Below are 27,722 nucleotides of genomic sequence, written 5' to 3'. Positions count from 1 at the left end.
AGCTGTGTAAAGTTTGCCTGGCTATGTTACAAGTGACTAACTGCTACAGAGGTCTGTGGTTCTCCTGGACTGAGTCAGGAACACTTAAAAAGTTGACACTGGCTGGTCTTTGCTGTTCTCTCCTCCACCACTGCTGCCTGAACCCTTGCTCAGAAGTAGATTTGTAGCAGAAATAAATCAAGGCAGAAGGGCAGGGTGTTCAATATAGAGCTCACTACTACCCTGGCACCTACCCTGCCTACTCTGGACCAGACTTGTGGTTGTCCTTGCAAAGATGTTAGAATGGTGTAAAAATAGTTTTCACCTTAAACCTGGATAATTGTCTTTCAACATCGACTTTAAACACAAAGTTAACTCAAGTATCCATAATCAAATGGAAGAGTTGGGAAGGATACTATTTTCTGGAAGTACTTCAAAGCAGTCTGACAGCTTACACATTTTTCACAAGTGCTGATGCTTCAAATTCTGTCCTCTGCACCTATTGCATAATCTTTGCTTATTGACACTAAAAATATCGCCCTCTGATGTTGGTGTCCTAGCTCCTTAGTTTGACTTCTTTTGATTCTGTTAGAATTGGCAGGTCATCACCAGGGCCTGTGTGTGCCCTTGCGGCTGAGCCATCCAGATTCTACACACTGAAAAGCTGCATTATGTGACCTATATTAATAATGCAAATAGCAATGATTCCTCTTTGCATAACTTCTTTTTACTGTTTTGCAAAATTGATACCCTATAACTTGCTCAATCTACAAGACACCTTTTGGCTATGGGGAAACTGACGAATAGTGTTGTTTCTAATAAGTTGGTCAGAGTCACCTTTCTCTGTGCAACAGATTGTCCCTTCAGTGCAGGGTGTGCTATTGCACCCCCCTTCCTGACTGCTGGCCTAACAGATGGCTTCTCAGGGATGGGGTTATTGATGCATTTGTTAGCAGTGGCCCAATGGGTGGTCCACAGGATGCTTTTATTATTGGTGGTGGTTTTGTTTTGTTAAGTGATAGCAGGTGTTGGACCCTGCACCCTCCCTGCTTTTGGGCTATATATGAATAGTCAGAGAGCTAAACTAGTGGAACAGCTGGCCTGCTGGAGCTGTGAGAATGGAAGTTGCCAACTCGGTGTTCACCGCAGCCGTGAGTTCACTGCATTGCCATTGGTAAGTGATCATTCTGCATCTATAACCCCTCCTTTCCAGTATGTAGATAATTTTGGCAAAGTGCACTGAGTGTAACACAGTAGGCGTTGGGAGTCTGATGCAGCGCAGAACCCTGGTGGGGTAGGATCTGCTAACCACTGGCCTGCTGCAGTCTCAGTGCAGATTGGCAATGGTAGTCTCAACCCGCTAATGGAAGTTTACCTTCCAATGCAAATATCAAGTGGGGCAAAAAAAGGCTGTAGTTTGAGACCTTGCCACCAGGTGTGTGCCCCCCCCCCCCCGGTAGCATTGCAAAATGGCCACTTTTGCTTCTATAAGAGAGTGGCTGCCACTCCCAAGAAGTAAAGCACAACACTTGGACCAGAACTGTGTTGAAGCTGAAAATGCCCACCTCTCCTAACAACAGGCACCCTAGTCTCTGCTCAAAGGGGCCCCACAAAGCGCAAGTGCAATGTGAGCCAGCGTGGGTTAGTGGTCAGGGTGTCAGACAAGGACCTGGGAGACCAGGGATCACATCCCCACTCAGCCATCATAATTCACTGGGTGGCTTGGGGCCAGTCACTGTTTCTCAGCCTAACCTACTTTACAGGGTGGTGAGAATAAAATGGGATGGGGAGGACTGTGTATGTCGAGCTTTACAAAAAAAGGTGGAATACAAATGTAATAAAAATAATAAGTAATGTAGCTCTTCTTATTGCACCAAAACTTTCTCAAGGTAATCCTTGCAACAGATGGGGTCTTTCACGAGCATAGATATTATTTTTGATGTATAAAAAGCCGACTCCACTCTGTTTTCATAAAACACAAGGTCAGGCAGGCTGCCTTAGTGTCTCCCATGGAGTTCTCTGGACTTTAATAACTCTGTCAGCCACTTGGTGCAGGAACAGATTCAAGCTCAATGATGGACAAGGGACTAGTTTACTGTATTTGGGTGGAGTGATCAATTATCTGCTCTTCATCTAAGTAAAAGCAGAGCTTTTGTAGTGAACCAGAAGACGTCAGCTGGGCAGCAGCACCTACTATTCTTGTCAGAATCAATTATTTTAAAACTTGATCTGATAGAAGATCTGTCAGATGCTTAAAAACAACTGTTTTTCTTTATTTTGGGATGCTGGAATGTGAAGCTGCTTTTCTGTATTTGTTTTCCTACATAAACAGCACTAAGAGCTCCCTAAATCCCAAGAGATGCTTTTTGTCTCTCTCTTATCTAATCAGAGGTATTTATGAAGCATCAATCATAGCTGTATCTTTTGCCTCTTTGTGTGGTTGGCGCTTAGCTCGTATCAGTATTCAAATATTGAAGGAATGGTAAGAATTTAAATTGCATTGATGGCTGGTGGGAAGTGAAAAATGGTATGCCAGTTATCGCTGCGGGGTCAGCAAAACAAAATGGCTTGTATATTTTTCAGACCTATGTCAGTTTTGCTTCTTTCTCTGTGGAGATTGTCCAGGAGGATAAGGGACTCAGAGGACTCTCATCAGTTTCCTGGGATCTTGGTTTGAAGCTTTGGGGCAGGGAAGGCTTAGGACACATTCAGCCCCACAAAGGGCTACAGTTTCTTTTGAGCAACTTTCCAGCGGATCACATGCAAGTGGTGGGCAAGACAAGAGACAAAAGTGTGGAGTAAAGAATAGATATGCTACCTTTGTATAATAGGCCAGTTCACACACACACACACACACAGAGAGAGAGAGAGAGAGAGAGAGAGAGGGAATGAACAGTGAATCCAGGCTGTGTTGCCTTAGACTGTGAGTGCCAAATGAAAGTTGAGTGCATAAGTAACTCATTCCCAAGCTGCATTCCAGATTCAGGACTGTTGTTTTTTTTAAGTACCTCTTTACACAGTGCATAGTTGAACTATGGAACTCACTCCCACAGGACCAACTTGGATGGCTTAAAAAGAGGCTTAGACAAGGTTTTTTTGTTGTTGTTGCTTGTGGTGTTAGCCAATGGGGAGAATAGTGATTGTATTATATCAGGCCAACAAACATTGTAACCACCAAGTTTGAATGCAACTCATCTACAGCAGGATGAAACTTCGGTTTTTTTTGTATACCTAGGCAGCACAAAACAAGGACACATGAAGGGTTGGTTGTGTTTGGTGGTTCACCTGGCCTGCACAACTGCCATCCATTTCACTGCTGGGCTCATGTGGAAGGTATTCCTGATTGCCTCTGCCTGTTAGTTTAAATCAGTCCATCCCAATATCCTTGCCTATCTTTTCTGAGCTTTCGAGTCATCAGAGAAACCCAAGGCTTTCTGAATGCCTCCTTCTGGTGTGGTTTGAGAACTAATAGGTGATGAAGCAACACCTATATAAAATGTCATCTTCGCTTTGTGCTGCATCTTTACCCATATTCAGCAAAATGTTTAGCCAGTCATTGCGTGGAAATGGCTGAACTATGGTTGAGTGGGTTGGTGAGTTCAGAATGAGCCAAGTTGCCAGTTAATAGAGATGTAAAAGAGATGCCATGAGAGTGGAATTGGTGTCACAAAAGTCTCAATTGCTTCCAAAAGCAGAAAGTGTCTGCTATGCAGTAGTGACCTTTGAGGAGCGGGCTCTGCCAGTCCCCTAAACATAGCCCCTTCCCTCTCTTCTGGTGGCACATGCTCCAAGGCAGTTAAGGAGAAGGCAGGCAGAATTGTAGCTGTATAGGATCAAACAAATTACTGTAAATGTCCTTTAGAAGATGAACTATACCCTTGTCTTCCAGAAGAGGGCTTTATTGGATCTGCCCAGAATGTGTGAAGTCACATTTCTTTTACTAAATATTGAAGTTCATCTTGGTCCACAAAAGAAAAAAATATGTAGCGCTGCTGATATCTGAGTTCCAAAGTTTATTCCAAAGCAATAAATAGATCAATGTAATTCTATATTAGCATCAAGTGCCAGGAGCTGAAGAACAGGGCTGCTACAGCTGGTGTGGTTTAAAGTAGCCTGAAGGAATAAAAATGCTCTGAGTATATCTTGCAAGAAGGGATGTCTTCACGCCAGGCCCAAAAATTCAACAAGGGAGCCAGCTGTACTTCCAGAGCAGCGCTGGGCAATCTTCTTTAGCTCAAGAGCCACAATCCCTTCAAGGCTGTCCCCAGCACTGGCTGGGGGTGGGTGGGTGTTGTGGTCCAACACATCTTGGAGGGCACGATGGTGAAGGCTGCAGACTAAACCGTTCAACACCACCTTCTTTCCACATGTAACTGGCCTTTCTGAACTGCTGTTTCTGGAACCTGCTTCTTAAAATGACCCACTTTGTCCAGACTTTTGAAATTATAAAAAAACATATTTACTGCAGCAATCATAATTTTCAGAACTTCACTAGTCTCTTATCGTTTCAGCAAGAGACCGAGGCTTCCATTGCATTAACAACAACCCTTGCCTATGAATCCTGCAGGAAAGAAAATGTGTTCTTATACATGGCAGGATGGGAAAGATCCACTGGGCGCTATAATATTTTGGGCTCTGTAGTCTCACACTTCCTGAGTAAGACGCATGAGGGTAAAAGAACAGGACTCGTTCATCCAACATCTTTTTCCACTGGGTCCTTGACATTTGTATGTGACCTCTGGGAGGTTTTAAGCTGTGCTCTTCAGGAGCAAACTCGCATTCAATGTTTAATTAAGAATGATAACAGGATAAAATGTTATTGGCCTGGTACAGGGGCTGGTCTGGCTACACCGAGTTCAGGCAGCTGAGCAGCCAGCAACCAAATGGCACCATTTGTGCAATATCTTGCTCTGAGTGCAGGTGGGGGAAGGGGGTCCAGTCACTGCATCAGCAATTCCATAAGCAAAACCCCCTGCAGCTTGGGTTCAGAAGAAGAATCCAGGTGCTTCAGTCTGGACTTGGGACCAGACTTTTCAACAATCTGTGCTTACCTTTTGACATTTATTGCTTCAAAATAATGTATTATTTCCAAAAGAATTGGAACTTGAGTTTATTATTTGCATTGAGAGGAGGCAAATGAATTATTAATATATAGCACATATTTTTGTTATATTCTTATCCTGTCTTTCCAGCAAATGGAACTCAAGGGAACTAACAGAAATAACATACAAATTTAAAAAGTAATATAATTAAATGCCTTTCACTGCCTGAAACTAATACCCTGAGATGACAAATCATGAAATTATAAAACAATAACATTCTTTTAAAGCTGTTAAAATAACAAAGCGGCTGCAATCCTTAGACTGCAATCTTATAGCCAAGTAGGCTGGGAATAAGTCTCAATTAGCTCCACAGGACTTACTTCAGAATGGACATGTATAGGCTTGTACTGTAACAGCACTACCCTGTTTCTCCTAAAATAAGACATAGCCATAAAATAAGCCATAGCAGGATTTCTATGCATTTGCGAAATATAAGCCGTTCCCCAAAAATAAGCCATACCCCGAAAATAAGCCATAGTGACGTGGTACCTCCCATTAAAACAGCCTGGAGAGGCGTGGCTATGCAGCGTACCGATGTGACGCAGTTAAAATAAGACATCCCCTGAAAATAAGCCATACTGTGTTTTGTTGAGCGAAAAAAAATATAAGACGGTGTCTTATTTTAGGAGAAACACGGTATCTTAGGCACATCCACTCAGAACAAAGCGCCACCAAGCTTAGTTTTTAGGATTCCAGCCTAAAAACTATATAAGATCTGTATCAATTGCAGCAACATTTAGGGATTTATGCTGGAAGTCTTTGCAACTCATTCTGCAAAAAAAATGGGTGCGCATGAGGCTAAAACACGAGTGGGAGACCTCCAGATTACTAAAGTGTCTCTTTATCTTTGACCTTAGATCTTTGGTCTTAAGACTGACATTCTAAAGTTGTGTTCTCTCCAATGTCCCCCCTCTCCCACTTATTTGACCTTGAACCTGAATCTATCCTCCTGACAACAAACAGGCCAGCATGGTTGGCTGCCTTTGTTCAGCTTTGTTAGCTGGCTTGGAACTAGAAACTTTCCTATCTAAGTTATGTACTTCCTATAATAAACAGTTTTGTTATTTTTCTTCAACAAGAAGTTGCAAGTACTCTCTTTAACCAGATCCCCCAACCGCAAACCTCCACATTCTGCCCATCAATTCAAGAGGTTTCAGGCAAGTGCTTATTTCCAAGTAAATATGCATATGATGGAAGAACATTGGACTCAACCGGCAAAAGGACACCTATCTAGGTAGACGGGGCTGCAAATAGGTTCTCCTCTCAGGTGGGTGCCATTGCCATTCTAAGAGAACAAGGGAAGTGTTTGTGGTGAGTTCTGGCACCTCTTTTTCCTAGGCCTAGTGAAAAAAAACACAAAAAAAGCTCAGTAGAAAGAAACCAGGCCCACATTTATCTGGGAATGAAGCCTTTTAAACTTGGTGGGATGGGCCCTGCCTTAGTCATGCTTAGAGTAGACCCACTGAAGTATTGTAAGCATGACTAAGACACGGGTCAACCCAGCAGGAACATGCTGCAACAGGGACCTGGATTGGGTCCAGGGGCTTGTGAGCATGGCCGGGTTCTAAAAGAGGCAGCCCTATGATTTGCAGCCCCTCTGGCTCAGTTCACACAACCCTGGGGCTCCGAGGGGCTGGTGTGGGAGTGTGGCAGGGCTGTGGGTTTTGCTTTGTGAGCATCTGGTTGGCAACAGTGAGAACAGGATGCTGGACCAGGCAGACCCATCCACCTGCTGGGCTCTTCTTACATCTGCAACTTGCAACAGCTGTTTCTTCATGTAGCCAGGACCGGCACTAGGGCTTCTTGCGCCGTAGGCGAACCACCTTCTGGCGCCTCCCCCCCCCCCGCCAAAGCCTGCTTTTGTGGGAGGTGGGGGTGGTGGAGAGGCAAGCAGCAGTTTGTCCGCTGTAACGGAGAAGCTGCTGCTCGCCCACCCCGCAAGCACCCACCCGCCCATGGGGGCGGGGGGAGGCCGCTGGCGGGGCCGCACAGCTCCCCCCATTCGCACTCAAAGACGGGGCTGGGCGGCCGGCTCAGCCCGCCCGGGAGCAGCATGGGCGGCAGCGGCTCTGCCACCGGCGCGAGAGCACCCGTCCGTGGGGGCAGGTTGGGGAGGGGGCGCTCGGTATGCCGACGGGCTCGCGGGGGCGCCCCTGGGGGGGGGCCAGCGCCCTGGTGCGCCACGCCCCCAGCCCCAATGGACAAGACGGGGCTGGCTAGCCCGTCCCGCCCAAGCCTGGCCAGCGCCCCCTCCATTTTGGCGCCCTAGGCAATTGCCTAGTTCGCCTAAATGGACGCACCGGCCCTGCATGTAGCACATAGTTAAACGATGGAGCATGCTCCCACAGGAGACAGTGATGGCCACCAACTTGTGTGGTTTTAAAAGAGGATCAGACATTCATGGAAGAGAGAGCTATTGAAGACTACTAGCTGCAATAGCTGTGCTCTGTCAGAGGTAGTGGTGCTTCTGAATGCCAGATGCTGGAGGCCACAGGAGGGGAGAGGGCTCTTGTGCTTGAACCCTGCTTGCTGGCTTCCTACTGGGGCATCCATTTGGCCCCTGTGAGAACAGAATATTGGCCTGATTTACCAGGCTCCTTTTTTTGTTCTTATGAAGTGCTGCTCACAGGAACTGCTAGCTCCAAGTGGAGGGTGGTTCATGTGTCTGCAGGACGCAGCACACTGTCTTGTGGAAGAATATGTCCTTGCAGACTGAGCACCAGAAACGGAACTTACCAGTACATTCTGCCTCCCATACTCAAGGCTTTTTTTCAGCCGGAACTCAGTCCCAACCCCTCTCAGGTGGGCACCATTGCCATGATAAGAGAACAAGGGAGGCGTTCATGGTAAGTTCTGGCACTTTTTTCCTAGAAAAATAGCACTCAATGCTTTTCTGTGGACCTAGTTCACGCATTCAGCTGCTACTGATCAAGGACATACAACTCAGCATAGAGAAAGAAAAGGATGTATATGTGCCTGTGTGAACTAGGAGGGCTGCCATTCTCACAAACGGAGCCAACCCCGTGGGCCCTAACTTGTGTGGGGCTAACTTGCTGCCATCTAGGACTGTGGATGCAATGAGAGGGATTTCTGGCAGATGCTCAGAGCAGTAAAAAAAAAAAAAAAGGAAACCATAAGATACACCTTCTGAAGAGACCATTATAGGGTAGGGGACTTTGGTAGGCCAGGTGTGGCCTTGCAGGGCAGCACAAGTGATGGAGGGAATGGCTGGCAGAAGGCAGACCAGTGTACTAGGAAGCCCCCTCACCACCCCCTCTCTGTGGCTTTTCCATGGGTCCTCTTGGCACAGGGCGCACACTCAGGGGTGGGTGGGATAGGCCTTGTACCATGCCGTGGCCCGTGGGGGGGGGCATTCAGTGGGCTCTGGCGAGGCAGCATCCGGGAGCATGGAGGAGTGAGTAGTAGGGCCTTTCCCAAGGTGTGAGCGTGCAGCACAAAGAATCCCCCCTGCTTTTAAGCGTCCTCCCTCCCTGCTAGAGGAGCGCAGTCACATGAAGGGAATGCGGGGGGGGGCAGCTCCTCCAGCCCGGCGTCCCCCCCCCCTCGGGGGCTGACTTGGTTAAAGTCATTGTTTGGCTTCGGCATTAACTACATTCCAGAGGGACGCAGCGCCCCGTCTCCTTCCTCCTCCTCCTCCTCGCATTCCTGCCCCACACAAAGAAGTCCCTCCCTCCCTCACCGCACAAAGGAGCAGCCCGGCGCTGCCTCGGGCCCTCCCGCCCCGGATCTTGGAGCCCAGCCGGGCGGGGGAGAGCCGAGCCGAGGAGGAGGAGGCCGGCCAGTCAGCCAGCCGGGCAGCCTAGAAGTGCGAATTCCTCCGCCGAGCGCGCCATTGACTGGCCCCAGCAAACTTCGCGCAGGCGGGCGGGGACGCTTCCCCAACAACGCCGCCTCTCCCTCCCGCCCGCCCCCCACCCGCCGGCCCGCCGGCCGCTCTGCCTGCCTGGCGAGCCTCGGTTCGTGGTGAGAGCCTCGGGGCGGGATGCCCGGGAGGTGACTCTCTTGCAGCCGGAGGCAGCGCTTGCGAGGCAGCACCGGGCGTCGGGCCGCGGCGGCTTCTGCTAAACTTTGCCGTCTGGAGCGCGCGAGGGCGGCGGCGGCGGCGGCGGCTCTCCTCCTCCTCCTCCCGCCGGCATGGAGAGGTACGAGGAGGGCTTGGGGAAAGCCAGCAAGTTGATGGCGGAGCTGGCGCTCTACGACGAGGGGCTCGGCCGCCGCAGGAGAGACCACCAGCCGCCGTCGGAGTTGGACGGGCGGGCCAAGAAGCAGCTGAACGGCGGCGGCGGCTGCACCACGCTGGGCCCGCCGCCGCCGTACCCGTCGGCAGAGGCTCCTCCGCCGTCGTGCCTCCCGCTGCGCTCCCTCAACGGCGGCGCCGAGGACGGCTCGTGTCCGCGCTCCGAGGTGGCGCTGCCTTGCTACAAGCGCTACTCGGCCGAGGGCTACCCGCGCGGCAAAGGAGGAGGAGGAGGCGGCGGGGGAGCCAGCCCGCGGGCCTCGACGTGCTACGGTGGCGGCGGCCCGTTGGCCAGCCCGCGGGGCAGCTTAGTAGCCGGGGCCGTCGAGGCGTCTTCGGCGCTGAGCCCGCGCTCCAGCTACGCCAGCACGGCCAGCGACACGAGCAAGCACTCCAGCCCGCGCGCCAGCCTGACCAGCTCTTCCGACGGCGGCGGGGGTGGCAGCGGGAGCAAGCCGAGCAGCAACCGCACCAGCGGCATCAGCATGGGCTACGACCAGCGGCACATCAGCCCGCGCTCCTCCTTGGCCGGCGCCGTCGAGCTGGAGGTGGCAGCCTCAGCGGCTGGGCGCCACGGATCTGGACCGGCTACAGCGGCGGCCATGGCGTCGGGGGCTATCGCGGCGGCTCTGGCCAGCCCGCGCTCCAGCATCTCCAGCCACAGCTCGCGCAGCTCCCGGGGCTCGATGGGCGCCTACCCGGAGTTCCAGCTGCCGTCGCCGCGGGCCTCGCTCCTGCCCGAGGAGGGCCTTCTGTTGCTGGCTGAGCAGGCGGCGGCAGATGCCTACCCGAGGCTGCACGCCCAGGCGCCGCCGGTTGCCCTCGGGGGCCCCGACTCCGCCGTCTCCTCGCTGCCCTACGGCTCGGCGGCCGCCAAAGGCGCGGCGACCGCCTCTAAGTTCCGGCTCCCCTACCAGGTGACGCCGTCGAGGGAGAGCGGGCCCAGCCAGGTGGAGCGGAGGCTGGAGGCGCTCACGTTGGAGCTGGAGAAGGAGCTGGAGATGCACATGAAAAAGGAGTACTTCGGTAAGTGCCTTTGCGGGACAGGACTGTGGGGGGGGGGGACTCATATTGCGACGGTGGCATCTAAGAGGAAGCAGGCAAGAGGCTCTCCAAAGAGTTACAGCTTTAGGAAGTTATTAGGCTATGTTCCTATATGGAGCCTGTGTTGCAGCATCTCTTCAGGGTTTCAGGCAGGGAGTCTCTCCCAGCCCTACCTGGTGACTGAACCTGGCGCCTTCTGCTTATTTCTTATCGTTTAATTCCCACAACAATTCTGTGAGGTATGTTAGACTGAGAGGCAATGACTGGCCCAAAGTCACCCAGGGAGCTTCATGGCTGGGTGGGGATTTGAACCCTGGTCTCCCAGGGCTTAGTATTCCAACACATTAACCACTACACCACACTGGTAGGCCTAGATGCCTTCTGTCTTTGGTCCATCTAATTCATTATTGACCCTCCAGGGTTTTCCAGGCAAGGAATTTTTACCAACCACAGCTGGATATCGTAGGACTTGAACCCTGAACCTTCTGCATACAAAGCTGGTGCTCTAGAGTGTGCTCATTTTTTAAATTTGCTTTTGTGTGTGTGGGTGTAAATCCAGCATAGGGTCTTGCTAGACTCATTTGCAATTCGCTCAAATCCTCTTCGATTAAAGTAATAAGTGGATGCCTCCTGAGGGTGGCTTCTGTCATGCAATCCCAACCATGTCTAGTCATGGTAATTCTCATTGAGAGCGTGTGGCTGCAAGCATGTTTCTTAATTTCACATTAAGTCAAATGAATCAGTTTGGGGTCATCAGCTGTGTTTGTTCCCTGCCCCATGGTGCTTACAGTCTAGGCTTTGATGGAGCTGGTGTGGGGGGGGGGAGAAGAGGGGAGGATAGCAGAAGGTGAGAATAAGTAAATGCAGGCGTAGTGCTTAGAAAATGTTTGGAACATGTTGCTCCCATTTCTGACTACCCGCATCCTTGTGTGCCTTGTTCTTGCCCAGGCAAATCTTGCAAGGACTGCAGAAATTCCTCTTCCTTAATTCTTAGGTGCCGGAAGAAATGACTGTTGCATTCCACTGACTTTCTTCAGGGTTGCTAACTTTATTTACTTATTTGAAATGTTTCACGTTTGCGTCTTGCTGAACAGAGACTGAATAAGGGGTGCAAATATCTACTTGCATGCTTGTCTTTGGGCAACTAGCAAGCAGATCTTTTGTTAGCCGGATGAGAATTTGTTGTCGTCGTCCCCCTCCCATTTTTTTAGCTGTTGCGGTATAAACATACAAGAGTCACTGATTCTTGCAGGTCTGCAAAGGCTAACAACCGACTTCAGGTAAATAAGTAAATAAGCTGAGGGCTAGGAGCACCCATGATTTATTTGCAAGGTTGTGTGATAAGGGATTGATCAAAAGAGCTGCTCCTGTCATCTCCAAAGGTCACCAGGCTTCTGTTCCTTCTGTGGCCAGGTGGAGAGGGGATTTGTGTAAAACCACATTTAGTGGATTCAGGGGTGTAGTGGTCATTTCTAAGGAGTGGGAACTCTGCATGACAACCCCCATAGCCACAGCATAAATTATTATTGGTGGTAATGTTAGGGGTAGGGGGTAGTATCATTAAATTTGTTACCTGCCCCTCACCAGTGAGTCCTGGGGGGCTGAGTTGCAACAATTTAAAATTCAGAATTAAAAGCACATAAAACATGCTACATTCTCAAGAATAGAGTGGGTCCTGGAAGCACACATTTGAGGTGTCAAAGGTCAGGGGTAAAGAAGTGCATCTTCAGCATGTGCTGAAAGCTATACAGCATAGTAAAGGTGCCAGGTGACCTCTGCGAGGAGGGAATTCCACAATCTAGGGCAGGGGTCCCCAAACTAAGGCCCTGGGGCCGGGCCGGTTGCGGCCCAATCACCTTCTAAATCCGGCCCGCAGACGTTCCAGGAATCAGCATGTTTTCACATGAGAATAATAATAATAATAATAATTTATTATTTGTACCCCGCCCATCTGGCTGGGTCTCCCCAGCCACTCTGGGTGGCTACCATCAAATATTAAAATACATTTAAAATATCACAGATTAAAAACTTCCCTAAACAGGGCTGCCTGTAGAATGTGTCCTTTTATTTAAAATGCATCTCTGGGTTCTTTGTGGGGCCTGCCTGGTGTTTTTACATGAGTATAATGTGTGCTTTTATTTAAAATGCATCTCTGGGTTATTTGTGGGGCATAGGAATTCGTTCATTTTTTTTTCCAAAATATAGTCCGGCCCCCCACAAGGTCTGGGGGACAGTGGACCGGCCCCCTGCTGAAAAAGTTTGCTGACCCCTGATCTAGGGGCTGCTTCAAAGAATGCCCTCTCCTGGGCCACCCCCAAATTTTTGAGCGAGGTGGAAGAAATGAACTTGTGACCAACACAGTGAGGCATTTGGGTTTCAACACCAAACAAAATCTCCCCTCTGCCCGCTGCTTGACTATCAGAACTCTGCTGAAGAACTCTGGTGGGCTCAGAAGCTTGCTCACTATTATAATGTTCTGGTTGGTCATATTGAAACTTTGTAAATAAAAGTGATGGTTGGTCCTTTGCCCGTGCATGCCTCTTCTTTTGCTTAGCTTAGTTGGTGGTTTTCTTTCTTGCGTGCAAAAAGCTTACTTATGTGCCGTGCAGGGGATTGGCAAATGGTGATCTAGGCAATGATATTGCTGCCCCTGCTGTGGAATTGGTGGCAGTGCTTTGTCCTTACCTTGCTGCATTGCTGTGTGAGCTGTACAGGAGCCATTTTTGGCCTCTGCTATAAGGCGCATGCTGGCTGAAAGGTCCTGCCTGGTCTGGTTGCCTGTGCCACTGCTGTTCTGCTAAGTGAAGGGTCCCTAACCTGAAGCAAGGTGAGGCTTGGGGCATTTGAGGTGGATTTTTTACTGTAAGCTAACTACACAGTGAATTATTCATGAGTGCCTGGAGCTTAGGTCTTATACCGAAAGAGGCGTGTCTAAGCCTCTTTGTGAAGTTTTTATATTTAGCTTTGGGGGGGCAGGGAGCTTCTTTAACATTCACCTGCATGTACTGTGTAGTATTATTTGCAGAAACTGATTTAGAGGGTGTACCTGATCTCAGATAAACCCACCACAGGAAAGAGGCATCCTGGTTCCTAGGAAGAAAAGGAGTGCAAATTAAGAGAGAATCTAAGGATTAGAAAATGTGACATTAGCAGAGTAGAAAAGTACAGGCAACACACACACACGCCATTTACAAGGGGGTGTTACATCCCGTTGGGTCATTGTGCACACCTGCAGAATGCATGTAAGCCCACCCCGTTCTGCCCTCTTCAGGTGCCGGACATGGCATGCACAGTGAAGCGTGCATTGAATGCTACAAATTGAGAGTTGCCTGTACACTACAGGAGAGAAAAGCACATCTTTGCAACCCTAGGGATACCTGAGTGTGGTGTCCAAACAACTCCTCTATCAGTTACAGCTCTGACGTCACTCACTGGCAGGTGGGAGAAGTCAGCATAGCTCAACTCACAGAAATTGTTTAGAAGGGTACCTGCCCACTTTGCTTTCTAACTTTCCTTCTAGGATGGATTAGAGACCTACCCCCCTCTCTCTTTTTCAATATAACCATAGAGTCTGCCCCCCTGCTGGCATGGGTCCTGGTGCAATTGCTGGCAGTCCCTCCTTCCCCCAAGCGCTGGAGCATAAGAGATTTGAAGCAGTGTTTCTCCATTTCCTGAAGCTCTTGAATGAAGATTTCATGCCCTGCTGTTCACTTTTAACACAGTGCCAAAAGGGCATGATGCAACCTTCCCCAACCTAGTGCCCTCCAGATGTTTTATGATGCATTGATTTAGAGCATTTGTATCCCCCTTTTCAGCAAAAGAAGGTTTCTGAGAGCTGCTTACCGGTACTGTATATACAATCATTTAAAGCAAGACAGTCCTTGCCTTGAGGCTTACAATTGAAAAAGAAAACAAACACACAAGGGAAAAGGAACAAGGAGGGAATCAAACTCAGGCACCAGCTCTTAAGCAGTTGCTCTTACAGCGACCAGCTGGCACAGTTCAAGGGTAGGAGGTGCCTGATGAAACAGCTTCCCATCTCCACCACTGAGGCAGCCTGATGGAATGCTCCCTTGGTGGAATGATTTGGACTACAAACTCCCATCATTCCCAGCCATTAAGGCACATCTGAGGAGAACTGGTAGTCTTTTAATATCTGGAGGGCACCAGAATGAGGAAGGTTAGCCTAAGGTATGGCTGCAAAATCTGTAGAGCTCTCCCTCTTTCGATGAGGAAAGCAGTCAAGCAAGAGAAGATGGCGTGGCCTGGGGGGGGCAGAGGCTAGATTAGCTACTCCATGGCAAGTGATGGGGCTGCCTAGACTTGTGCAACATGAGAAGTCATGCAAGGTCTTTCAGCCAGGAATTGGGTAGATCAGGGCTTGGGTTGGAAGGTTTTTTCACTGCAGAAAGAGAAGTATTTGCATATAGATTGCTTAACATCTGGGAGGATAGGTCTGCCTGCATCTCTTTCATGCGGTGAAATGAGATGTTGCATCTTCTGAGGAAGAGTCTCCGTCTGAACACCAGCTGTGGAGGGCATCTTGTTGTATAGTATAGATGCAGGGAGCAGCTAAGCCAAATTTTGGTTTAGTGTGTTGTCCAAACCCGGGATCATGGTTAAGCTCTTTTCTCCTTAACCACGAGCTGTAGTCAAAGTTTGTTCTTGGCTGGGAGCCACTATCTGGGAGTATGGCATGCTTTTGTGGTCCTGGTAAAGCAAGACTACCAAAGATTACTGTGATGTGGTCACTATGTTACTAATCATATGAAACAGGTGTTCTTAAAAAATGGATTTTTGTTTCTTATGGAAAAATATAGGAGTGGAAAGATTTTCACCCTGCGTTGCTGGATTCTGTGCTGAGAGAGCCAGTTGATGTGCTGCCTCCTGCAGCTTCCTGCTGGCTCTTACAGATTCTTTTCAACTTGTGCAAGCCTAAGGTTCTTGGAGGGAAGTGTATGGCTGACCTACGTGTACAAACTCAGTCCTTGCCAGTTCCAGCTTGTTAGGCTGGCCAGGTCAGAACTGGCAGAGAGGTCAGCGACAAATAGAAGAGAATGCCTTTACCCTGGTATGGCTCCCCTTTATTACATATGTAGCCCAACAGGACAACAACAAGAACCCACCAACAGCATAGAAATCAATCAGTGTTAGAAACTGAGATATGAAAGCTAGGAGCTAAATGGCACCTTAAACCTAGGTTATTGGCGCAACAATGGAATGTCTAGGCACGCTTTTTTTATAACAAGAATACAAAGCTGAAAATGAATGAACTGTAACTAAGATGTTATGTTCATTTTTCACATGGTCTAGTCCTTCGCCTGCCCACCGCCCTAATATTCTTAAGAGGGTCTTTTCTCCAGTCTTCAGAGAGTAGATGTAAGCGGGGAGGCAGAAAAAGGTCCTCACCTTCAAAACTATGATACTAGCGGGAAAGGCAACAATAGCTTTAGGTTGGAAAGATAAAGAAAAATGGACAGTAGAGGTCTGGAATAGTTATTTGTTTGAATTTATCCAGTCGGACATTGTTGCAGTCATGTCACAGGAAACAACATGGAGGGTCAAGTCCTCTACGATAAGGAACAGATAGAACCCCTAACTTCAATGGATAAAAACTATTGGAACAAAAGACATTTGGTGGAAACTAAAGGCGTTATACCCGTGGCTGAGGACAATTGTTTGATCCCCTCCAACGGACATGGGTTGGGAAGGGAGGGAAAGGAAAAAATTGTACGGGAAATTTAAAAATTGGAAGGAGATAATATAATGTATGTAAAATCCTCGTACTTGAATAAAAGAAAAGAAAAGAAAAAGGTCCTCCTTTCCTTCCACTCTGCAGTTTTAATCTGAAATCTTAGGTGCAGTATTGCGTCCAGAGCTCAGAAACTGCTTGTGCTAATGAAATTCCCTGTCGCAAAATGCGCCTAGAACAATGGGATTTTTGAACACTGAAAACAATATGGCTAATTTGACTCAACAATCCCTGCCCCCCGCAAACAAATCTTAGTGCAACCTCTCTCACTACCAAGGAAATATAATAAAAACCTCACATATACACCAAGTATTACCACCCCTCCCCCTTCTCCTTCTGCCCCAACTTTATTCTGTATACAACATTAACATCTCACTTCAAATGTCAGAAAGATTCTACAACCTGAAAAAGAGACATGTACTTTATAAAAAAAATATTTAAGAACAAAACAAACAAACAAAAAGGGGCAGAGAGGGTGACAAATGCCTCCATAAGCAAGGAAGTTTCGCCATCTAGTTTGGAAGCTGAAGTTCATCCTCTGCTTTAAAAAATAAGTCCTTTCTAGTTCCCACTCCATTGGGGGAAAAAATAAATCTTAATTTTATTAATTAATTAATTCATTCATTCATTCATTCATTCATTCAGCTTATCTCCCTTCCTTCCTTTCAAATGGGCAGTAAAATATCAACCATTATGCATTTTGGGGCAACGTGTATGGACTGTTGACACAAGTTCAGGATTTTTGGGGTGATGCCAATTCTGTCGACCCATTTCAGCCTGGCGTCCAATCCAGTTTTGGGACTGAAATGGCTTTAGCTTGATGCCAGGAATGGCTCAGAGGCTGGAGCACTGAACTTCTCAGCGGCTTTCAGAATTGTAGGCCACCCTTTGCCAATTTGATGCCAGCCTGAGGATATGAACTGCAAATCTCATCAGACTCTGTTGAGGCAGTCTGCTATAACTTTTTCTGAATTGTCCTGTCAGGCTAAGGTACTACATTGATTTGCTCATAGCAAATGCCTTCCCTTCTCTCCAATGAACTCAAAAGTTACCCCTCCCAAGTATATCCCCGCAACAATCCTGTGAGGAGGTAGGATAGGCTGAGAGCTAAGGTCACACAGTGAACTTTGTGACTGACTGGGAAATTGAATGTGGGTCTCTCAAGTTTTAGCTCTAGTTGGTATGCTATTTGTGTTGCTTTCTAGATGTTATTAAATTTGTTCTGGCTGTACTTCTGTGTGGGGCTGCCCTTAGAAGATTGTTCTTTGAGGTCACCTGATGAGTTGGTTTCTGAGGAACTGATTGGAAAGCCAGGGGTGCTTTTCTGCTGTGGCCCCCGATGACAGGACTCATAATATGAAATTCTCCTTTCTGGGAAATCAAGATGGCCCTTCACTATGTCAGGGATTCCTCAGTGCAAAGATCAGTTGAGAGCCAACAGAATTCCCTGAATGACAGCATCAGTTGGCCCCTTAATTATTTGACTAAATTGCCCATGAAACCTAGAATGCCACCTCATAGGTGGTAGCGTGCGTCTCTTGTACTTCACAGTGGTACCATTTGTGAGGTAAGCTGCTCTCCCTACCCTTTCCCCACATCATTTCTGAGGAGACAGACTATAGGGAGGTAGATGGAAGCCTAGGGCTCACCAAGGGCCTCCACCTGTTGACTTGGCTGTGTACCACTTCAGAATGTAGGTAGGGGCTTGTGTGTTGGATGCGCTGCCCTGCAGGAAAGGAAAATGCCCCCCCCCCCACACACACCAAATTAGCAGGTTAAAGAGAATTCTCCTCCCTGGCATTCTAGTCTTCCATATGAAAGGATTTTAAATACTATTTGGGGAGCATTCCATCTTGTGGTTCTCCTCCCCCCCCCCTTTGCTGCCTGAGGTGGTACAGCACAGACACAGGTTTTACCACCTTCAGGAGAATTAGGAATTCAAATGTTCCTTCACCTAATCTTTTAGCAATGTTATAAAATGTAATGGGATTATTAGAAGCAACTTTAATTTTAATTACAAAATAAAAAAATAAAAAAAATCCTTCCAGTAGCACCTTAGAGACCAACTAAGTTTATTCTTGGTATGAGCTTTTGTGTGCACGCACACTTTAATTTTCATTGTTTCACAAGATTGGTTGCTTTTGTGGTGAACATGGGTGCCAAACTTTGTTGATGATTAAAATACTCCCCCCACCACCACCATATGGGTAATATTTTTAAAAATATGTGATCAGCTGGATAACTCAGTTGGTTAGAGCATGGTGCTGATAATGCCAAGGTTGCAGGTTGAATCCCCGTATGGGACAGTTGCATATTCCTGCATTGCAGGGGGTTGGACTAGATGATCCTCAGGTTCTCTTCCAACTCTACAATTGTGTGATTCTATGACTATTTGACTGGTCAGTTGACCAAATCCTTTTTAATTGGCCAAATGCCGAGCCCCCTTGCTTGCCCGTCACATATTCTCCTATATTGCTGCAGTTAAAGGAGATTGCTTGGTATTCTAGTTTAGGCTGTAACCCAAGTTCACATGGGGGCAGTGAGGGCATTCAAGAGCATGCATTCCTTGTTTTTGTGTTTCTAACTATGCTTGATTGTTTTATATGTAAATTGCCTTGAGATGGTGGTTTAGAAGGCAATAAATGAAATAATAAACATTAATAAACAAGTGTGAAGAAGCAACAGCAGCAACAGCTGGGGTTGATGGCAGCACAGTCATGCTGATGGGAGTTGTAGTCTAAAACCAGAGCACCAGGTTGATGGTGCGCTGATCTTTAGAGAGTGCAGGACTTCATGGCAAACAAGTATCTGTGGAAAGTATGCCCTGGAGCTAAGTAGATTGAATGCCATTGTCCCAGGGCAGGGAGAACCTGTTCTCATAATTGCTTCCACCTTAATCAGAATGCAATAGCTTTAAAGCTGCAGTATAAACCTCCTTGGGTTTTGGCTTTTCATCAGTTGCGTGAAGGACACATGTAGGCTTTCTATATACCCATTTGCCCTAGGTGTTTCTAAGTAAAATAGTCAAATATTTCCTTGGGTGTATATGTCAGCAATAAGCAACTGTACTTCCTCCCTTCTTCCTGCCTAGTTCTGAGAAGGCAGCAGGTAAGAAAATGGGTGAGGGGTCTAGTGTTCCTAGTGTTTACTGTAGGGCTCAATCTGTGTCTTGGCTATATGATTTCAGAATGTAGGTGTGGCCTTTCATGATGGAGAAGAGAAACTCTTGCACATGTAAAGATAGCATGCCAGGGATAATGGGTTCTCCTGACATGCTAGTCTTCTAGATGAAAGGGCTTTAAATAGGTATTTGGGGGAACATTCCATTATGTAAGTCCCCACTTGCAATCAGAAGTGGTACAGCCCAAATTCGGGCTTACTGCCTTCGTGAACTAGGAAATTAAATGTTCTTGATTGCAGCGGTGGGTCACAGGGTGGTTCTGTGGCCTTGCAAAGTGTGAACTCTTGGTTAACTCTGAAGAATGACTGGTGCTGGGCAGTGGGAGAGAGACTGGCAGCCACACTCCTTGCCCCAGGTAGACCTTATTAGCTGGCCAGAAAACAATGACTCTGGCAGGCTTTTGGTTTCATGGCTGGTAACCCAGAGCAGAGCTTGTCTATCTGTGGGCCGGGCTTTGCTAACTGTCTGTTACTGGCTGTGTCTCGGCTGGCTGTGTGTATCACAAGAATATATCTTGCCAGCCTTGGCATGTTGACTCATCCTCCCTGTAGGTCCATCTCCAGAGATTTCAGTGTTTCCAATTACCCGGTACTGTGTTTTGTGGAAGCCATGCAGCTGATTCTGCAATCAAGCAATATACAAACACTGTTAAATAAGAATTATAAAAACATTCTGGTAGCATTCTGAGTTTAGTGGGATGCTGCTGGTATTCATTCTGTGTCTGGAAGAGTATCTTGGCACCAGCTATCCTTTCCTTTCCCAAGGGAGGAAATTGCTGGGATGGTTTTCATCTTGCTGCTTCGTGTGCCAGTTTTGTGGAGGAAAATGTTGACCTGATGGTGCAAATGATGCTGTCGTCGTGATCTTCCAAAACAAATCGTAGTACTGGGGAGAACACTCGACAGTTGTGTGTACTAGAGCAAATAAATTAAGTGCAGATCCATGGAGGCATTTACCGTACTTAATTATTTTCATTTATTTATTTAGGGCTTTTTGAATACAGCTTTCTATCACGGGTAACCTTGAAGCAGCTTACTTGTATCAGTGCAATATGAATCAAGTCATAAAACTGCAGACCCAGGGGTGAAAGTAAACCTGTCTTGACCAACCTGCTGTTCCCATCTGCCAGCCAGTACCCTCAGTCAGCCTCACTGGTCTATTTGTTCCAGTTTCATATCAGCCAACACAAGGTTTTGGTTATTTTTTTAAGCAAAAAGGCTGCTTTTGCTGGAGAAAGTATGTTTTGTGGGGATATGACCTTGGTTGACTTGTCTGCGGTAGCCAGTCCTGAGCAGCAGGACTGTTCTTAGCAACATGAGAATCTTTCCCTCTAGGCCCATCTGATCCAAGTATCCTGTTCTCACAGTGGCCACCCAGATGCCTGTAGGAAACAGGAAAGCAGAGTTAATTTACCACATCTTACACAATCCCATACCTGTATAAACATCCAAAAGTTGTCTTATGGGGAGTTAGTCTAATAATCCATCTAGATCAGACTCGCCCACTCTGACTGGCAGCACCTCTCTAAAGCCTTGGGGGCTTTCTCATGCTCTGCCTGCTTGTTAATTTAAAATGGAGATGCTGGGGATTAAACTGGATTATGTATGTGCAAAGTGTGTGCTCTGCTGCGGAGCTACAGTCTTTTCATCAGGTTTTCTTAATATGGTCTGCAAACCTGTTTTAGGGGGCTGTATTGAAGGTAGGTGTCACTATGGAGAATGCCCTACTCTGCTCCACTATGAGGTGGGTATCTTCAGGCCATGTTAACAAGGCCTCTTATGCAGAGCAGAGACTGGTCTGGTCTGGAGGAGGCATTCCCAATGATCCTGAGCTCCCAAGCTGCTGTCATTAGTTTGGTTGAGTTAATTCAATATGCTGTGTTAAATACTGGCTGTTGGCCCTACTTATAGGGGAGGTAATATCCCAGACCTTTCAAGATACAAGACTTGGATCTGGTCCCACTCTCGGTGATGTCCTTGCACATGAGAGGATCTTCATAAAGCAGCCTTCCAGCCACCTGTCCTGAGGTTTTGGACTTCAACTCCCCTTAGCCCCCATCATGGCCAATGGGCAGGGATGGAGAGAGTTGTTGATTTCAGCATCTGGAGGGCACCGGGTTGGGGAAGGCTGGCATAAGCAGTAGTGCAGCCCTACCACTCCCCTGGGTCTGAGTACTTAGAACACCAGGCTGCTCCTGTTACAAGGAATGGCAGGCATGCAGGCTTAGTCATGGCCTGGTGTGCTGAATGCAGGACTGCTGTGCCCTATAGGATTCCTCTGCATGCAGGTGCCATGTCTGTGGTGGACTGGCTCAAACCTACAATGTGCATGTGGTGTGGCAAATCTGGCTTCTACTGGAGTGCTTTCTTCCTGCTGATATCTCATTCCATCTTTTTTTTATTAAAAAAAACCTGAATTCTATGTAGAATGCAGCCAGTAATGGAATTGGCAGTGAGAGCCAGCAAACACTGGGAAAAGATGGTATAACTCATCAGGACATTTTTTTTAAAAAAACCAAACCACTAAGCCCAGCCCTACCCCAACAGTCATGTGGTTTCATTTAGCAATCAGCCAAAGCTACTGTGTTTTCTTTGTGTCTTGAAATATCCTTTATCTGAAGAATAACATAACTTGGGATGTTTCAAACATTTGGACTGTCTGCAAGGAAACAGGAGGGCATCTCCCAAGAAGATCATCTGACTGTGTCAGGGTTGTTGTTGTTGAGGTTTTTTTTGTTTTGTTTTGTTTTGTTTTTTTAAAAAGTGCTTTCCTTTCCTTGACTTGCTGGAGCCAGGAAACATCTCTGTCTCCTGGGAACAGTGTGAAGCAGAGGAAAATACATGGGGTGTAACCCAGTTGGAGCCCTATTCCAGGAAGCAGAACAGCTGTCAAAGGATTTTAGAATGGCTAAATTTATGTGGGAGCTGATCTAATATGAGGAGTCTGCCCTAGGAATCTGGGCTCAAACCCCCCACCCTAGCAGAGGAGCCGTGGGGGCATGTTTGTCATCAGTAGTTGGTAACACGCAGCCTTCCCATAGAATATATGATGATGGGCAGCTGTAAACTAATTGCAGTCTCTGTGCATTGGGCATGCCTTGTGTGGTTGAGTAGCTTGCTTACATATCTGTAGTGTCAAATTTAACAAAGGAGGGGGACAAACAAAAAATTTAAAAAAGAAAAAAAGACAGGAAAAACATGCTACACAGTGTCAGCTAACATTGAGAATGCAATAGCCACATGAAATGATACATGTTAAGGTATAAGCACTCTGGATGTCCAAACAGTATATGCACATGAAATTAGTGTTTATACATTGAAATGTAGCAAGGTTGGTGAGGTGCTCAGACCACTGGTGGTGGATATTTATCCTTCCAGGCTTGGATCACAATGTCCACTTTTGCTGTCCTGCTGTTACCGGTAATTCCCATACCATAGGAACATAGCTTAAAAGTACACAAACATCTGCAAATATCGAATATTTCACTATTACAGAGTTGATACAGCCTCCCATCACAGAGCAAGCAAGTGTTTTATGATAACTCATTGAGGCTTAAAGAAGTAGGAACTTTCATTTGCTCAAATAGTTTGCTATTGAGACTATGGGAGGTTGTAGTCCCAAAATACAGAAACCGGACTTGGGCCAGCATCTGTGCAGCTCTGCTCAGTTTCCCCAAGCTGTCTGTGGTCTCATGAATGACTGAGGGTTCTGTGTCCGCTCAGAGTGTCATAATCTCACATTAAACATTGAGAATGGAGTTGGGAGGGGAAGTAGCTTGTGCCAGAATTAGAGGCTCCAAAGCTGGTTTAGATCCTGATCCCTGATGTGCTGTTCTAACTATAACCTCTTTGCAGTTTGGTGGAGCCTGATTATCTGCTTTGAGCTTTTGTGGGGGTTGATGAGGGTAAAGTTTACCAACCTGGGTGGGAGAGTGTAGGTTTGGTAAGATCACCAGCATGGTGTGATTCTCTGCCAGACAGCCGTTCCATCCCCACCAGCTCTGACTTTCAGAAATCCTGTGAGATGCTGGATTTGTTCCATTTATGTTCATAACTTTCCAACTGCATTATCAATTGTCCAGTCTTGTCCAGGGCAAGTAGCACAGAAGGAGCTTTGACATTGCCCCAACACAAAACCAGTGGAGGCAGTTCATGCCTTCACAACAGAGCCAAGCAATGTGGGGTGAAGTGACATGCCTGCAGTTACAGAATTGAGTATCACTGTATGTGAAATGTACTACCAACTTGGATGGTTGTAAAACAAAATTGGACAAATTCATGCAATGCAAGGCCATCATCAGTAGCTACTACTAGCCAGGACGGCTAACACTTCAGAGGGAGTACCAGTTGCTGGAAGTCACAGGAGGGGAGAGGGCTCTCAAAGTCAGGTCCTGCTTGCAGGTTTTTGTTGGACACTGTAGGAACAGGATGCTGGCCTGATCCAGAAGGCTCTTCTTACGTTCTTATGTGGTGAGGACTAGCAAGGTGGGTGGTTTTTCTTTGAATTTATGCAGGGTGGGTGTGTTAGTGGCTATTGGCTATGATGGGCTCAAACAAGATGGCAGCTGCCTTAGTCATGCCCAACTTGTGGGCATTTCACAGGCATCTTCACTGGCCACTGCTGGAGAAAGGATGTGCTGTGCTAGATGGGCCTTTTGGCCTGATCCAGCAGGACACCTCTTATGTCATGAGAATGGAGCCCATAGCCTGCAGGCTAAATGAGGCCCTCCAATCTCTCCATCTGGCCCTTGGGACACTCGCTAGGCTACACCCCCCCCCCCATAGGCCTTGCTGTGCAACTCCTTTGAGTGCCTTTTCCTTTGCTGGAAAGTGCCCTTGGTACCCACAACTTCTAGACGTTTTCCCCATTCATGCATATAAAGTTAGTGGAGAGATAAGTACTCATTTTGTTGCCTCCTGTCCCCGAGCCAGTGTGTTGATAATTTTATTTCATTCCTAAGGGGAAGAGCAGGAGGCATCAGTGAGGAAATATGAATTGAGTGGGGAGGTTCATTATCTGGTTAGTGTCCTCTCTAGATTTATTTAGACCTGTTTTAGATCTGGCCTCTTTAGACTCCCTTGAGTAATGGTTTTGTGTGGTGCTTGTGCTGGTGGCTTCAGTGGATGTTCTTAGGGCCTTTTCCAACTCATGGAAATTAATGGACGTTATTAACTTGAGTCTGTTAATTTAACTGAGTCTACTCTAACTTCAGCTAGCATAAGCTACAACCCAGTTATTGTGAGTGGGTGGCACTGCAGTCTAAACCACTGAGCCTCTTCGGCTTACTGATCAGAAAGTTGGCAGTTTGAATCTACGCAACGGGATGAGCTCCCATTGTTCTGTCCTCGCTTCTGCCAATCTAGCAGTTCGAAAGCATACCAATGCAAGTAGATAAATAGGTACCGTTGTGGCGGGAAGGCAAATGGCGTTTCCATGCGCTCTGGCTTCCGTCACAGTCTTTTGTTGTGCCAGAACCGGTTTAGTCATGCTGACCACATGACCCGGAAAGCTGTCTGTGGACAAACTCCAGCTCCCTCAGCCTGAAGCGAAATGACCACTGCACCCCATAGTCGCCTTTGACTGGATTTAACAGTCCAGGGGTCCTTTACCTTCTTTACCTTACAACCCAGCTACAAGCAAAGATGTACTTGTTCTTGAGTAATATGACTCATTATATTATAACATCATAACATACAGCCTGAGAACATTGGCTTCTGCCTCAGTTTGAACTGTAGCCTACTGCACTATGAGGCATCACCCTTTCCTTCTTTAACTGCCACAATGCTCGGTGGAATGGAAGATTGTGGCCTATACTGTAGTCCTGAGATTTAAGGAAGAATTTTAATGGCTCATCCCCAGAAATTCCCAGTTTCCCCCCCATCTGGGTCATCCAGGAGAAGCTTCTGCATCCCAAAGTATTTCAGTGTTTTATCTGCTCACCATCCCTGTATCTCTTGTCAGGAATGCAGTGTTGTGCTACTCAGAAGAAGAAACTTTGATTGCTCCTGAAGCAATCAAGTGCTGGCTTAATATGTATGCTCTGAATTTTATTTCTGTTAAGTATGTTAAGACTCAGAGTCCTATTTAAATTAGCAATAAACATTTTATTTGTATAACGTAATATGGTGTTATACAGTACTGTATATTGTAGATTTTTAAAAGTGCAGGTCCCAGCCACAAGGATTTTACTTTCTGTATCTTGACAGTGTAGGAAGTAGCAAAAGAAGTAGGTTGGAGAGTGGGGAGGCAGAGGGGGGGAGACAAAACAACCAATTTTCTACGAGGGTTATACATGCAAAATAAGTTAAGATCTTTCTCTGTTTAAATTCAAAAGCTCTTAATAGGGCCAGAAGGTTTCTACATTAATTCTAAGCTGTAGAAACCTGTTCCCTGGTTCTTTTTTGTCTAAGTGGGCCTAAATGATTTTGGCAGATTGTACTTTTGTAATAGATTTTGAATAATTTCACATTGACTTCCCATGTTGCTTGAGAGATGATGTCCCATTCTTCTGATGATATGTATATATGTTTATGAAATTTCAATAGTGCAACTTCTGTCCTTAGTTCAGTAGTGGCCCAGTCCATCTCTGCCCAAAGGACAGAGGCTGGCATCCTGGGAGGTGAGGGACCTAACAGTCTTTGTTAAAAAAAAAAAAAAAAACCAAAATCTGTTCTATTTCTAGTAGTTTAATCCACATTTTATTCCCCCGCCCCATCTCTGAGCCCTACAGCAGTTGGGAAATCACCTTGGCTTGAAATGTTTTCAAAGCAGGGGTTGACTTCTGTCACTCTTTTGTATGGGGGGGGGGGTGGAGGGAAACTTTTCTTTGTTCCACTCACTTGCTTGGCTAGACTCCCAATGTGCTTTCCAGTATAAATTCTCTTCAAAGACAATACCCAAATTCTTGCACATATAGACTTGTTCTATTGTGTGCCCATCTATTTGCCAGTTATGTTTTGGTGAGCAATGTCCAAATAATATTATTTTGGATTAAATATAATTTATCTTCTTTGCAATATACCATAAGCCTTTTTAAGTAGTTTCTTCACACCTAAGCAGGTAAGAGATATTAACACTAGTTTATCTGCATACATTAAATTCTAAACCTTTTTGCCATATGTAACAGGTGAGCCCACACTCTCTGTTTCCAGTATATGGACTATGTCATTTATATAATTATTAAACAGGATAATTGCCATTAGGCAGCCTTGTTTTATTCCTCTGATAGACTGTTACTCAATTTCCCCAAAGTTTCCCTAACTCTTAGGTTTCCACATTACAGTATATTTGAACTAACAGGATGTTGCACATGTTTAGTGCTCATTTCCATATTATTTGATTCCAGAAAATATCCATTTGCAGTCCTCTTAACCCTGAAAATCATGGGAGTAAAGTAGTGAAATTTGAGGTGGTATACCAGCATACAGTTCCCCCCCCCCTGCTGTTTTCATGGGTGAACAGAAGTGTGCATGTGTGGAAGGGATGAGGGAGGATGACATTTTCCAGTGATGTTCATTACTGTGTCATACCACACCCACTGGTGTGGTGAATTTCATGTGACATGCTGGCGTATTAGTTGAACAGTCCCAGTTTCATATCACAATAGGTACTGCAATGTGAGAGGAACATTTGTAAACAGGACAGAAGTGCTAGAGCATTATTATCAGGAAAACTAATGCAATATTCCCCACATCTGAATGCACCCTTAATTGATTTACCGTAGTAGTAAAAGATCCTTCTGTATAGTTGTTGAACTGACACAAATAATGTTTGGTCTATGGTTGTGCCTTATTCCAAAGACTGCCTCTGTTTACAGTATGAAATGCTCCCCATAGAACTAAAAAGCTGGAAAGCTGCTGCTGCTGTTGTTAAAGCCTATAACATGAATCAGTGTGAATATACAAGTTCTACAATAACCACATGAGAGGGTTTTCTAATACCACATTTGAGATTACCTTCACCTGGTCAGTTAGGGAGGGTGGGCAGCAGGGTGGGCAGTATACCCCTATTATATTATTTCTACCGGTAATACACCTTGCTTAAACTACATAGTTTTCAACCTGGCAGCTGTTTAGTGCTGTGTTTTTTGGTGAGATGAATTGAAATTGCCAGTGATCTGCTCCTGTTGGACTAATGGCTTCGGAAGCAGGGGTAATGGGCAACAGATCCTCATGCCACAGTGTTTCCCAGGAGAGAGAGCACTGTCAATGAATTTGCAAAAGGATGGGCAACATCTAGCTGTGTTTGTGAATGAGCTCTCAAAAAGCAAGGAAATGGACTTCTGCCATCTTTGGAATGAGAACAGGAGAATCAAAGGGGTTGTTTCTCCTGGCTTGAAATGGCAGCAGCAGCAGTCAGTCAGTCAGTCACTGATGTGCTCAGATTCTGAAAGAGTGCAGATGGCGG

General features: G+C 46.6%; 1 protein-coding gene across 4 annotated transcripts in view; it reads left to right on the top strand.

Moving 5' to 3' along the window:
* Nucleotides 1-8,701: 8,701 nt before the first annotated feature.
* The window catches only part of WTIP (WT1 interacting protein), a 60,971-nt gene continuing 41,950 nt past the window's right edge, over nt 8,702-27,722 (top strand). The window contains exon 1 of one of the 4 annotated variants that reach the window (XR_004427163.1): nt 8,702-10,365. Coding sequence is in view for 2 of the 4 variants with exons in the window: in XM_033157386.1 (XP_033013277.1) it covers nt 9,237-10,365 (1,129 nt within the window). In the remaining 2 variants the exon portion in view is untranslated. The remainder of the gene's footprint in view (nt 10,366-27,722) is intronic. The other 3 variants (XR_004427162.1, XM_033157386.1, XM_033157385.1) reach the window with 3 other exon arrangements.

The sequence above is a fragment of the Lacerta agilis genome, chromosome 8 (genome assembly GCF_009819535.1).
Source record: "Lacerta agilis isolate rLacAgi1 chromosome 8, rLacAgi1.pri, whole genome shotgun sequence".
Classification (NCBI taxonomy): Eukaryota; Metazoa; Chordata; class Lepidosauria; order Squamata; family Lacertidae; genus Lacerta; species Lacerta agilis.
This window is presented reverse-complemented; position numbering and strand designations above follow the sequence as displayed.